Raw genomic sequence first — 14,412 nt, forward strand, 5'->3', positions numbered from 1 at the left:
GCACGCGCTCCTCAGCTGACACGCGCTGTTTCAACGGTAATACGATACTTTCTTCTTCTTCCTTTTTTTTTTTTTTATTTTAAAGTCATTAACTTCTCACTCCGTCATTCCGCTCACCTCAGTTTAAGTCAATTTCACCATCAATTAAAATTTTCCTCGTCCGTCTGTATCTTCCTGCCACTTCACTTTTTTTTTTCTTCCCTTTAAACTCAGTGGGTCCACGCAGAGTTGCCCAATCCTCGTCCGCCAAAATTGTAAAGACGGGTCTCAGTCAGGGTTCCTTCTTCAAGTACTTTATTTGGCAACCCTGCTTAACGTAGCAGGAACGATCTCCAAAAGTGCACTGTCTCCCATCAACTGTCCCACCCTGGAACCCCACATACACGTTCTTATTCCAAGAACCTACCCACATTCCTAACAAGAATGCTACAACACAACAAGGAGGTCAAGGGAACTCTTCCCAGGTTAAAAAAGAGCTACCGACACCTATCACATCTATCTTTTATTTTTGATACTGTCCGCACCCCGTTAAAACAAAAGTGTCATGTTTAGACCTACTTAACCTGAACGGCCGACATGTTTCATTGCTGATAATTTTGTGGCAATTTCATCAAGGTAAGGGGACTCAAATCCACCTCAAGGATGCACCAGACCCGATAGTTGCCACGTGGACTCGTACTAGCAAACCACCGGAAGAAGTCACAGAGGGTCATGACCCACGTACAGTAGCAGCACCGAGGTGTCACCTGGAACTCGCAGTCCCGTTAGCTGGTGTCCCGCACGGTTGGAGAATCAACTGCGCTACATAGCTCTTGGGCTCTCCTTCACCTAGCCCCTTCACACTGCAGCATGATGTAGGTCTCTTCTGAGACTTGCATTCCTGTTAGCTGGTGTCCCCATTATGGTATGGTATGCAGATTTGTAGAGTGCACTATCAGCCGGGAGGATATCCTGGCGCTTGCCCATGTATATACTGCTTTCCTCTGGTGTGATATTATCTCCCCATTCAGAGGTCTGCAGGAAAAAATGTGGGATATTATATATATTGCATATTTTCCCCTATTCCAGGCAGGTAAACTCAGAGTATTGTGGTTTTCCCTACACAAATCGTGTATTGTTTTACCAGTAAAATATGTGCAGAAAATATGCCAGGTTTTTATGATGTTTCCATATAACTAGTATTCCCTCACAAACAACCATATTCACTCTTCAGGATTACTGGTCCTGTGGGCTCAGTGATTGATGCCACTGTTGCATGCATCTACCTGCGACCTGTAATAACTTGTTATCCACTGGCCTGAAGTAACAGCAGCAACACATTATTTTTAGACATAGGTGAACCATAGGTAACTCTACCAGTTCAGTTCAGTTCAGTTCAACTTTAGTTCGGCTAATATAGCCATAAAAGCAGGAGTACAGAGACAACAAAAGAAAACAAAAAAACATTTACAGACTTAAAATCCTCACAGACAATTATTAACAGTGCCTACATCAACAATTTATCGCATACATAAATTGCAATTGGTAAGAATGAAACTAAGTAACAATTAATTCAAAATGAGTAAGTTCACAATACTACTTTAAAAATCTAAATAATTTAAAAAAAGGTTTTCTCCATGAGTAAAAGCCAGACTAAAATCAAAGTTTAAAACCTTTAAAACCACTAAAACCACATGTCTTACAGAGGATGAACTCAGTGCATTCTACATTTTCTAATACTGGGTATAAGTGGCTATGGACGCCAATATTACATTACAGCTTGTATCCAAGCCGTTTCCTGATGAGATACACATTAAACAGAAACCTGCTTATGCAAAAGACAACCAGTTGTGAGGTATTAGACATAATGATGCTCTCTGCCTCTTTGTATGAACTGGCACCCATGTTTTTACAAAGGGGTCTGATCCAGCGATATCTAGGTGATTTATATGCCGAACAAAAAAACAGTAAATGGACATCATCTTCCTTTTCCTTTAACAAGCAAAGGGAGCAGAGGCCGTTATCATTTTTACCTCCCCAATTGCATGTTTTAGCATTTGTCTGTAATACCCCGTATCTAAATTGCAAATATAAGGTTTTTGCTATTGGTGGTCTTATTTCATCCATGAATGGTTCGAATGCAGCATTATCTTTTATAGTCATAAATTTCAGGGTCAGTGTACCAATAGGTAAACTATGGAATAGCTCATCGTTAACATTGGACCAATAAGATGACTTTAGAAGCTTTTTACACACCTGTGTCATATTCTGGGGTTCGTCCCAAAAGTGGGACAGCCCTAACCTGGTACACCAAAGGGAAACATGTTTTAGTTAGGTGATTTTCTTATATTCATCAATCTGAATGATTTCTATCAGACCACTTTTATAGTTACACAACTACGGGGTTGTCCATAATCTTATCCAATACAGCAATGGTCTAAGAGCTGCTTGGTGATCCGTCCTTTTAAGATTCAAATCCAAAAACATTGGAGCTAAGGGGGTTCTAGTTGGTCATTTAAGTAATCTACGCAAAAAATGGTTCTCTTCCTTTTCAAAATTACATTTATAATGGTGTCCCCAGACCTCGGCACCATAAAGTGCCGCTGCTTGGGCCTTTGCCTTAAATACTTCAAGTGCCGGACTAATGGCTTTAGAATAACTAGCTCCGTGCACTTTTAGGATGGGCATCGAATTCTGCTTAAAAGATAGCTTACTCTTTGCTAGATGTCCCTTCCATGAGAGATTACTATCCAACATAATGCCTAAGTAATTAAAACTCCCCACATATTCCAATTTTTGGTCGTTTAGAACCAAATTCTTTCTAAAGGACTTTTGCGGATTTATGGACATATATTTTGTTTTAGATGAGTTTATTTCTAACCCCTTCTTTACACAGTAACCATAAAATGAATTCACCAGGTTTTGAAGACCCCTCGGAGTCTGTGAGATGAGGATTGTATCATCGGCAAAAAGTAATGCCGTGATCACCTCATCTCCTAGCTTCGGGGAGTCATGGTCACAATCCCTTAGGTAAACTGGTATGTCATTAACATATAGTGAGAAGAGCGTAGGCGCCAGCACGCAGCCTTGACGCACGCCGCGACTCACCGGAATGGGCTTTGAAAGTTCTCCTCCCTTCCCCCATCTAACTTTTGCATAATTCCCGGTGTGTAATCTAATACATTCTTTAAGTAGCTCACCAGGGACCCCCATATCTCTTAAAGTGATCCACAGAAGATTCCGTGGAACGAGATCGAAGGCAGCCCTCAAGTCTATAAATGCCACGTACAAACTGCCCTTTCTTATATTAATATACTTCCAGCAGATGCACGTGAACCTGAACACTTGGTCCACAGTACTAGTTTTTGGTCTAAACCCTGCTTGGAATTTAGACAATATCTGCGTCCCCTCCATCCATTCTGTGAGTCTATTTAAAATATGCCTGGCAAAAACCTTCTGTAAAAGATCAATTAAACTAATTGGGCGATAATTGCCCGGATCGTATCGATCCCCTTTTTTGAAAATCATTACAATTTCTGCCCCTTTCCAACTGTCAGGGATTGGTGTTCCAGCCACTATAGAGTTACATAGAAAATTAATGTATGGCCCCCAGACTTCAACATCATGTTTAAGCAAATCTCCAGGAATCTTGTCCGGTCCTGGGGCTTTACCCACTTTGATGGCTTGCAGTGCCTGGGTAGTTTCCTCCATACTAAAACATAGTGGTGTAATGCTCAATTCTAGAGTACTCTCTTTAGTATGTACGGGCGACCCCTGTTCATTATAGGAGTAAAGTTTAGTAAAGTGGTCGCACCAAGTTTGTTCATCTAGATAAAGATCCTTGGATGATCTACCCTTTCTGTTGCCTTTGGCTATTAAACTCCAAAAGGTGCCCTGATCTCTCAATTTAGCTGCTGTTAGTAGATCATCCCATAGTGCATCTTCCCATGCTTTTTTCGCCTGGGTCAAAATTTTGTTATATGCATGTCTACTTTCTTTTATAGAATGGGAGATTTTAGATATAACAGTCTGGATCAGATGGTGCTTCGCTAAGCGGCATTCTTTATTATACCAAGGGTTAGCCAACTGTAGATGGCCGTCGCTTGGGTTCTTGTTCCCTTTGCAATTTTTGCTCAGAAAGGGGATTAAAGCATCAACCAATTTCTAATGTAGATCTAGAACTCCCTGGCTGCCTAATCGGGGCTCCTTGCACGACCCAATAGTGTTGGAAAAGGTATTATAAATATTTAACATTGTCTCATCCTTAGCTAGGATATAAGGCCATCTCAGTGCACGTCTATTTTTAGTTATCTGCAATTCCCCAAGTGGACTGTTTCTTATAACCTCTTTGTCCTGTTTAGCTAAAAACGGTTGAGGATGTAACCATAATTGAAGTGGGAGATGGTCACTCTCTGTCCTATCATCTATTTTGAGATCAATGAGCAAATACCATAGACTCATGGAGATCAATATAAAGTCTATATGTGACTTACAATTGCCTTTATGAAATGTCGGGGCTGCTGGTCTATCGGACTGCAAGCGGCCATTACATTCCCTAAGTTCGTGACCTATTGTCAACTGCAAAATTTGAGTTACAGCTACCGTACATTTAACAGACCCAGTAGAGTCCAGATTTGGGATATCATTAGCCATATCTTGTTCTTCAAATAAATTATCAAAACCCAACACCGGTTCATATTTGCAATTAAAATCCCCTCCTACTACTACTTGGGCGTTTGGGCCTAGAGAATCTAAGAGGGAATCTAGATGTTCTATGACCTTAGATTCTTTATTTGCTGGGTACGGCCTATTGTAGATGTTTATTAAGTATAGAATTTCTTTTTCCCTTGTCTACCAGTATTCTCACACTATGCACATAGCTTTAGATTTTAAATTTGCACCTGAAATTGTTCTGGCATTAATTATTTATTCAAAAGCATGTTTTTTAATGTGTGCATTTAAAGGTTTGTATATGCTTTGTGTTTTGTACGGTGATGTAAAAATTAGAAGGCTATGGAGACACAGTGGATGCTTACATGTTATTTCATGATTATGCATATATATTATAAAATTGTTGCTTGTTTCACCAATTAAAGCCTGTAACTCAGTGTATTTTTCAATTTAAAATATCAATGTCTATCCTAGTTTTTTTATAAGTTGAATATGATATTGATTTCTATAGTAAATAATATGTCTGTTTTCTCTGTTTTTCAGTGGAAGATAACAGCTTGTCGCTTAAGGCAAAGGTAACGCTGCAGGATCTGGTCAACAAAGAGTTTAAAATCCATGACCCAGAAGTTAAATGGATCAGTGGTCAGTTGTGCTTTCCTTCACTCTATATAGCCATTGTATTTGATAACTCGTTTCCTTTGTTATGCTTTTTATCCCAGTGGAAATACTGAAGCGGAAATTCAAGTCGGAGTCAACAGTGTCATCCCTTTGTTGGCATAGGAGTTTTGGACAGTCATGTAATGGAAAAAGTCGAATTTAGTCGCTAGGTCTCATTATTTCTGGCTAGTTTTGTCAGGTTTCTGATGGTATCTTATGTAACAGGTAGAAAGTCCCTTAGTTTACAATTTGAATCTGTAACCCAATGTCCACAGTACCATAAGCTATTATTAAAGTCAGTACAATTTACTTGACAATGGTCAACAGCACAGTTACTCAGGCTATCACTTTATATTTCCTTAGAGCACAAAATAACATCACAGTATGAAGTCTGATGTCGATGATTTTTCTTTCAAAATGGTCTTTCTATACTAACTATTGCTCAATAATAATACCAATTTATTTTCCATCATAACCTTCGCAAAAGAATTACGAGATTCACATTTTGACATTATTTGATCTTTTTTCCACTTGCTTTATGTACATTCTATACTTATTCTTCTATTCCCAAGTACAATCATTACAATAGTTCCATTCATAATTGCAGCCAGTTAAGGCAGTGTTTCTCAAACGTTTTGTAACCACGACCTCCTTTTTACAATGACAAACTTTTACAACCCGCCTACCTTTATTGGACATGAGGAAGGGTGATTTTTGTATGTAACTAAAGCATGGTGTGGTAGCGCATTATCATTTACAGCACATTTTCCTTTGAAATGGCCACTAACCTTGAACGGACATACAGCTGTACTGATAAAGGTATATAGAATATATTCAGTCAGTCAGTCAAATTCACTTTATTCGGTTAATTAAAACCATAAAAGCATACTCTAAATATACAATAAAAATATCCAAGGAGTATCATAAAATACAATCCAATTCATCAATATGAACATTAAAAGAAATCTCATCAAGTAACTATCAGCTAACACAAATTATGATCATATCCTACTTTCTTCTTAATTCTAACTGCAGCGATTAAAAAGCTAGCAATACTAAAAATTTCCCACGCGTTATTTAACATTTGGATATAAATAAAGGCCTGTCTTGCCTGGATAACACCTTTACCTTTTAAAATCGGAATTATAAATTATAAATCGTTTCCGAATATGTAAGAAGTGCTCACAAAATAGAACAAAGTGCATTGAGTCCTGAGTGGGAAAATTGTCACAACTGCATACATTTAAATCCTCCAACTTTTTCCATCCCTTAGGTTCAGCAAAGAGCAGGTGCAGTTGATTCAGTCTGAATTGAACCAGGAGAAAACAATGTTGCTGATTTGACACTATGGTCAAATACGGCTCAATCATCAATGTTGTGCATATCAACTGGTGTGCTCGCACAAGAGGCTTATTTAGTTCTTTCTGCTCTCTATCAGTTTGGGATATTTGAACATACATGTTTTTAGCCCACATTATATTTGCCTTAACCATTTTTTCTGAAGAGCTAAAGAACTCCGGTCTCCCTAAATATGTAGCACCACTTTTTACATAATTTAACCATAGAATTCAACCAACCAAATCGAGAGATAAACAATCGCGAAGAATATCACGATTCATCACGAGCTCAGGGTTAGTCCAAATACTGATCCATTTCAGTGGGGAGCCACTTCTATAATATCTGAAATGAAACCAATGCCCAGCTCTTGATGAATGATATAAGTTGCAGTCGAGGACGGAACAGACAGCAATTTTCATAAAAAGCTGTTTTCCACGATTTGGATATCCTTGGTACTCCTATACCCCCCAAAGGTCAGATCCATAACTTGCAATAGCAAGACATTTGGCCTTATAGATGCTTAACATAGCTTGGATGGGTCTGGACCCCAATCTACGTGCAAAATCTAAAATGGAGATAGATGATCTAGCCATTATGTTTCTTTTGGCCTGCATTTGTGGGATCCAAGACCCTCTTTCATCAAATAGCACACCTAAATATAAGAATGATGTTACCCGAGTAAGTTCATTCTCCTCACAATAGTGAGTCTTATATTTCTTAGGCTTGGGTCCCATATTCGTAATGTGGGATTTTAAAAAATGTATGTCCAAGTCCAGGGACAGTATGAATGTAGCAAAAGTGGTCAAAGCATGCTGTAAACCATTCACAGTTCTAGCTAAAAGGGCAGCGTCATCCGCATATAGGAGGGCCGGAATTAATTTCTGTCCTATACGGGGGATATCCATGCTAGCACCTGATAACATTTCATCAAGATTGTTAATGTATAAGGTAAATAAAAGTGGTGCTAAAATGCAGCCCTGTCTCACACCTTTGATTATATGGATGTTGCGTGTTAAGTTACCTTTTTGATCGAATCTTACTGTAGCTTCAAGATCTTGATGAAGATCCGCTAAAAAATGTACAATGTTCCCATCTACTCCAAGCTTCAATAGTAAGTGCCATAGCTTAGATCTATTTAGTTGGTCGAAGGCCGAGGAGAGGTCCATAATTGCTAGATGTAAAGTGCCCTTCTTCACAAGGGTGTATTTCCCGGTCAGCAGAAGCAAATTTAGGCATTGATCAGTGGTACCTCTCCCCTTCCTAAAACCATACTGCAGATTGGAGAGAATATTAGTGTGATCCAGCCACTCCGTAAGCTTTGCCAGTACCACTCTGCCTAAGACCTTCACATCTGAATCAATCAAAGAAATAGGCCGGTAACAGAGCGGGTCACTTCTTAGTCCATAGTTTAGACCATAGAGATATATTCGTTTTAAAGAGGTCAACTGGAACCCCATCTGGTCTCAGGTTTAATTTTAGACATTTGGGCTTTGGCATTTGCTATTTCACTATCTGTAAAAATGAGAGAATATTTTTGCCCACATAAATAGGATCCTTGGATTCAATATCTTCCTGGTCCGCATATATACATTTAAAATGGCTAACCCAATCCTATTCACTTTTATTACATTCCAATGTAAGTTCCTTTATCCTCTGACCAAAAAGGTCTATTCACAAGACTCCAAAATTTTGAACAATTTTTTAACACATCAATGGAAATTAATTTGTTAAAAGTATCATTCTTTATGTCTGTTTTATGAGTCTTTATTGCCAGTTTATACTCTTTCCTACAGGCAGCAATCCTGGTCTTATCTTGTGGACTAGCTTTTAAAGCACCCATTAGGTTCTGATGTACCTCTGAGCACCTGTGATCGAACCCTCTTTCTCCTCTGTGTGTACGTTCTTTACAGGAGTACGAGAGATCTTTAGCTACCTGCTTACTAATTGTGCCATAGGCTTTTAGGACCCTATTATCACCTGCCCCACTATCACAACACAGCTCCATTTCAGGACCAACTTGATTGACTAATTCATTACAAAAGGTATATAGAATATATTACTCAAAGGATGATGTGTTTAAATTGGGGTTCTGTGAATATTTATCATTTGTACATCACCATTTAAAGGGGCTTTTTGGTTGCTTTTAACATAAAAATTCTGTTTGCAGCACACATCGTAATTACAAAAAATATATACTTCATATTTGCTTTCTTAAATGCTGAATGCATACACTTCTTTTAGAGGTATTTACATTTTGTTGTGCGTTGCAAAAACACTAAAATTAAATTAAAAAACTCTCCTCTCGTTGCAGTCAGAGAAAGAAAAGTAAATACCATTCATCCCATGTTAATAGAATAAGCAGCAACTTGTTAGAAGGAAGGGATAGCCTGATGTTTCTCTTCTATCTTTTAAGCACCGCAAATGTTACATGATAAACCCAGCATTTTTGTTGGTTTTACTTTCCCAACATATCAAATATTGGCTTGCGACCCACTTCCCACAGTTTGTGAAACACGGAGTTAAGGAGTTGAGAGGCTGTTTGTAAACCCTTCTCTATATCCGGTCGAAGATATTCATATTCCTGGAATACAGTAAATATATCTATCTGCCTATCTGTCTGTCTATCTGTCTATCTATCTATCTATCTATCTATCTATCTATCTATCTATCTATCTATCTATCTATCTATCTATCTATCTATCTATCTATCTATCTATCTATCTATCTATCTATCTATCTATCCATCCTCCCTATCTGTCCTCCCACAACTAGACAAAGCCAGTTCAGACATTCACACCCCATTTTTGTTGTGCTTGAAGTAATTATTTCCATTCATTCTTAAACATACGAAATACTGTACAGTGAGCCATATTCTGCTGCACTTAGGCAGTTCAACATCCTTTATTGGTTATAACATATAAAACATATATAAGGGGTAAATAAAGCTGGTTGTAAATAAACATTTAAATTGAGTCCAGCCACTTTTCTTTTTGATAGCTTTCAGTACCAATACTCGAAACATTGTTTAACAGAGTTCATAGGAGCAGAGCAACACTGGGGGCTTGATTCACATGTGTTTGTCCATTTTTGTGACACTTTAGCACGTAATTCCATAATTTACAAAACAGTCTCAACGTTTCTGCCAGTATGTTACAAATTAGTATGTGGGCAAATTTGAGCTTAGCCATGGGTCGTGGGCATTTCAGAAAGAAGAGAACGCATTCTTATTAGAAGAAGTACTATGAGAAGGTAAACATCCTTCACAGTGTGGACTTAAGCACGCATGCCATTTCCCCTCAAGCGGAACAACTCTTCCCTTAACCACACATATGCCTAATTCATGCCCATGCGTGGTTAAGGCAGTTGGTGTTCTAGTTGCCTGAGTGGATGGGTGGGGAGAGGAACTGGAAGGATCATGGCAGGAAGAAGGACCAAAGCTTGGTTATTTGGGCTGCGGCCGGGCGGGAGGTGGAGGTAGGTTTTAGGGTTGAGGGCTGGTTTCAGGGCCCAGGTTTTGGGGGCAGGGGTTGGAGTCGCTTTAGGGCAGGTGTCGAATTTTAGGGCTTAGGGCAGGGGGGAGTGGCAGTTTTCAGGGCTGAGGGCCAGTTTATAGGGCTCAGGGCAGGGTAGCTGAGGTTGGGTCATTTTTTTGGGGTAAGGTGCTGGGTTTTAGCGCTCAGGGTACGGGATCGGGTGGTTAATAGGGCTGGGGAGGGTAGATTACAACGCAGGAGGGCCGAATTGTAGGGCTCAGAGCAGGGGGGCTGCAGTGGGATCTTTACCACACATATACCTTTACACCTGCTATTTGTTTTAGCTGAAATGCCCATGCATACAGCTCGAAATTCGAGAATGTTAATCCTCCCCTGTCGTGCCTCCTGCAAAGCTTCTTGCAGGAGTCCCTTGCCCACTTTCATGCCCAAATAGAGGAATTTACTTTCCTTTGCAATATGTCCAGCTACTTATTGAAAATTAAGCTAATTGTGTTTAAGAGAAAGGTGAATTTTGGCAAAATCATAATTTTTATATGGTTAATGAAAGATACGACCAGCTTGTTAGAAGTTTACTCCTTTCTCCCAGTACCCTATTGAAATTAGATTGTACAATCCTGACTAAATCTTGAGTGACATTTCATGTCCTTTTTTATGAGCTGGATCCTCTCCCTCAGAAATCCAGGCCAATATTTCCTTCTTTAGGAGATTACCACATAACCTGACACTTTGCTAAAATCTTCTGTCAGCTGCATATAGTTGGTAGTGACAATCGTAAATTTGTTGTATGTATCATCAAATCGTCAGCATACAGCAAGATGTTCTTTTCCCAGCCATTATGTCTGAAGATGGTTATTTCAGTCTCCATCCTAAGCTTACAAACCAGAGGTTCAATATATAGAGTGAATAACAAGGAGTATAATGGGCAGCCCTGTATTGTGCCCATAGACATTGACCTGCCATAGAGAAGGATTCTAACCGAGCGGGTTTTATAAATCATCTGTATAGCCCTTGTAAAGTTATCTCCCAGATTGTAGTGTTACTGAACAATGTTCAAGTAAGACCCGTCAATCCTATCACAGGCCTTAGTGGCATCCATTGTTAAAATAGCAAGAGACTTTAGGATTTGTGGCCACCTCTAGTGAGTTTATCAACTAATGTGCCAGATTATGAATGAATCTTCCCTTAATGAACCCCTTCTAATCTTCCTGGATTAGCTCTCCCACCATCCCACTCTGCCTTCTGGCTAAAATGTTGGCTAAGATTTTTTTAATTGCTACCCAAGAGTGATTTCGCCCTACAAGATTCACAAGATGTGTGCTCTTTGTCTGGTTTAAGATTTTTTTTTCCTTCCTGACCAACAATTACACATCTTGCGTCATCATATAACAATTGTTACAAGACATAGCTGACACTTAAGCTTTGCAGTGTAGGGTACACAAAAAACAGCGATCCACATCTCATAATAGGTCGTATAACACCAAATATAATCCACGTATTCGTACCTTTCTGCATCCCAAAAAGTTCACACAGGCCCACCTCTCACCCATTTCTCAACTTGCATTTTACAGTAAATGCTCCACAACTGTGTGTGAAAAGATCGGTAGTCATTCATAGCATTTAGCCTGAAGTGCCCTGCAAATAGAGCAGCAGTGGCTCCCAGAAGTCTCTGGGACTGGATGCCATCGGTATCTCCTCAGCATAGGCCTCCAGGGTCGTCTTGCAATAGGTCATGTCTGTGATCCAGTCTTTTAGTCTGGGTGGCCTCTTACTACCCCACCTGATCGCTACTCGTCGTTTTGCAAGGAGTAGCGCCACTGCCAGAAACTTTCTCCGTCTATCGGGTTTACGTTTTTTAATTCCCAATAGGCACGTAAGGGGCGTATTCGAAATAGGTTCCGCAAGCATTGTAGTTAACGCATCACCAGTAGGCCTGCAAGCCAGGGCAAGACCACGCCACATGTAAGAAATCTGCACCTGCCGCGCGGCACCGATAGCAAGAGTCAGTGTCCCTGAGTCCCAATTTGTGTAGTTTTACGGGCGTGTAATAGACTTGATGTAAAAACTTGAAGTGTGTTATGCGTAGGTTACAGCTAGACGTAAGAAGTGTGAGCTGCGTACAGCTATACTGCCAATCCTGCTCATCAATTGGTATTCCCAACAACCTCTCCTATCTGCTTTTCGCTGCCGTGGACTCAGTAGCCTGTTCTCTCTGGGCTGTGGTGTATAGTTGTGTTACTAAGTTCGCGCGATTTGGGGCCGTTAGCAGCACCTGCAGCGTCGCCAGTTGCTCAGGTTCGGCAGGGAACGTGTTGTATAGTGCCCTCACAGCCATACAAAAGCGCAGATATACAACATTTTTCATCGGGGTCTGATGTGCGCATTGGGCGGGATCTGACCACCTGAGGGAAGTGTTATGAGGGAACGCTTGGCCCATAGTCTGGAAACCCATTTCCTCTAAAAGCTTCTGCATTTTGGGTTCTTGTGTCACCGTGAGGTTAAGATGTTTGATCGTTGGTAGAGCCCGCGCATATACCGGCAATTTATTTGCTCTGCCATGCTCTCGAAGTGTTCTTAGCTGTTGTGTATCGTGTCGTTTGGTGTATAGCGCATGGGGTCGGTCAATAACGCCGTCAGCGGCATCGGGGATACGCATTCGCGCTCCACCGCCACATGTGGTATGTATGTGTGGGGCCTTGTCCAATAGTGTGCGTGTTGGACCTGTGCGCAAAGATAATACAGCTGAAGATCAGGTGCCTCAAATCCACCGAGGTAATACGGTTGGGTAAGGGCTTTCCAGCTTACTCTGGCTTGTTTTCCGGCCCAGGTCAGCCTCTGGAGTACAGATCGCAATTTCTCAAAAAACGCGGTCGTCAGCCAAATTGGGACGTTCCAGAATAAATACAGGAACCTAGGTAATATAATACTTTCTGAAGGGCTATTCTGTCCGCCAGTGAAAGGGGCACTTGCTCTTCTAGTCTAGTCATTGCCTTTCCATAGTTTTCCCTGACAACTATCTCTGGGTCTCTGTCGATCCATATCCCCAAATACTTGACCGGGTCAGTGCACCACTTTAAGGGGTAATCTAATTCTGGCTCCTCTGTAACTGTGGTGAGTGGGATCACCACTGACTTCTCCCAATCGATGCTGAGGCCGGCATATCGTTCATGTTGAACATATTCTCTTATGAGCGGGTTCAAGTTCTTGTCCGGATGCGTGGTATAAAGGACCATGTCATCTGCGTACAGTGAAATACCAATTGGTCGGAGGCTAAATTGCAGAGCCGTAGTGGAATGCTTTTGCCGGATTTTACAGGCTAGTGGTTCAAGTATCAGGGCAAAGAACATGGGCGATAAAGGGCACCCCTGCCGTGTGCCTCTGTGATTAATATAGGGCCAGCTGGTTTAAGAATTAAAGTGATCGCTGCCAACCCCTAAGAGTGTGGCAGAGGGGTCCTATACTCTAGGATTTCACCAAACAACCTGGTCAAGAGAGGTATAATAGAGTGCCCCAACACCTTGAAAAGCCTGCTTGGTAGACCACCTGGGCCTCCAGCTCTGCCCTTCTTGCATTCTCTAATTGCCTGCTCAACTTCAATCTGTATGACTTCCTGATCTAAACATCCCTTCTTGGAAGCATATATTGTGTATTTGTCTGCCCAGATTTTCAGGAATTTTGGAAGCAAGATTTTTTGTCAGCTCAATACTCTATCGAGTTTCAGAACAGAACCTGGTATATAGATGGCTTTGATCTGAAATGCGATGGTATTCCTGATGTTCCACACCATATGCATACTTACGCATTTTCAGAATACCAAGCTCATTAAAAGCCCACTGATGGAAATCAGAACCCTAATACCAAATGAATTGAAAGTGAAATACTTTATGTACAGTAGAACCGTTTTCATAGAGGAGTGGCCTTAAATGAAAAATTCTGAAGATAAAGGATCATTCTCATGAATTAGGGATGCAGACTGTAGTGAAGATGGGCGGTTTTGTGTTTTTGGTACGTTTTGTACACATACACAATAAGGAAATGTGCTTAATGTATTCCTTTAGCCATTTGTTATTAATATCATTGTGGATTCCTAGAAATAAGCCACTTTAGATTAAGCAGCAGACACTTTGCCATTTTTCTCTATAATATGCATTTTAATAAGATGTAGAGCTTGTACTTAAGGGTCCTGGCGTTATTGTTTAATTGTACTTATTAGAACACCTCTTGTTTTGAAATTAACAAAAAGAAAAATGTCACGTTCCTTCTCTATTACTTCGAA

At 40.4% G+C, this 14,412-nt stretch overlaps 1 protein-coding gene across 4 annotated transcripts in view; it reads left to right on the forward strand.

The window, feature by feature from the left end:
- The window catches only part of DPP6 (dipeptidyl peptidase like 6), a 2,254,101-nt gene that overhangs the window by 1,062,741 nt on the left and 1,176,948 nt on the right, over positions 1–14,412 (forward strand). For all 4 annotated transcript variants that reach the window (XM_078663245.1, XM_078663244.1, XM_078663246.1 and 1 more), the window contains exon 3: positions 5,194–5,292. In XM_078663245.1, the coding sequence (XP_078519371.1) occupies positions 5,194–5,292 (99 nt within the window). The remainder of the gene's footprint in view (positions 1–5,193; positions 5,293–14,412) is intronic.

The sequence above is a fragment of the Lissotriton helveticus genome, chromosome 10, assembly GCF_964261635.1.
Source record: "Lissotriton helveticus chromosome 10, aLisHel1.1, whole genome shotgun sequence".
Taxonomy (NCBI): domain Eukaryota; kingdom Metazoa; phylum Chordata; class Amphibia; order Caudata; family Salamandridae; genus Lissotriton; species Lissotriton helveticus.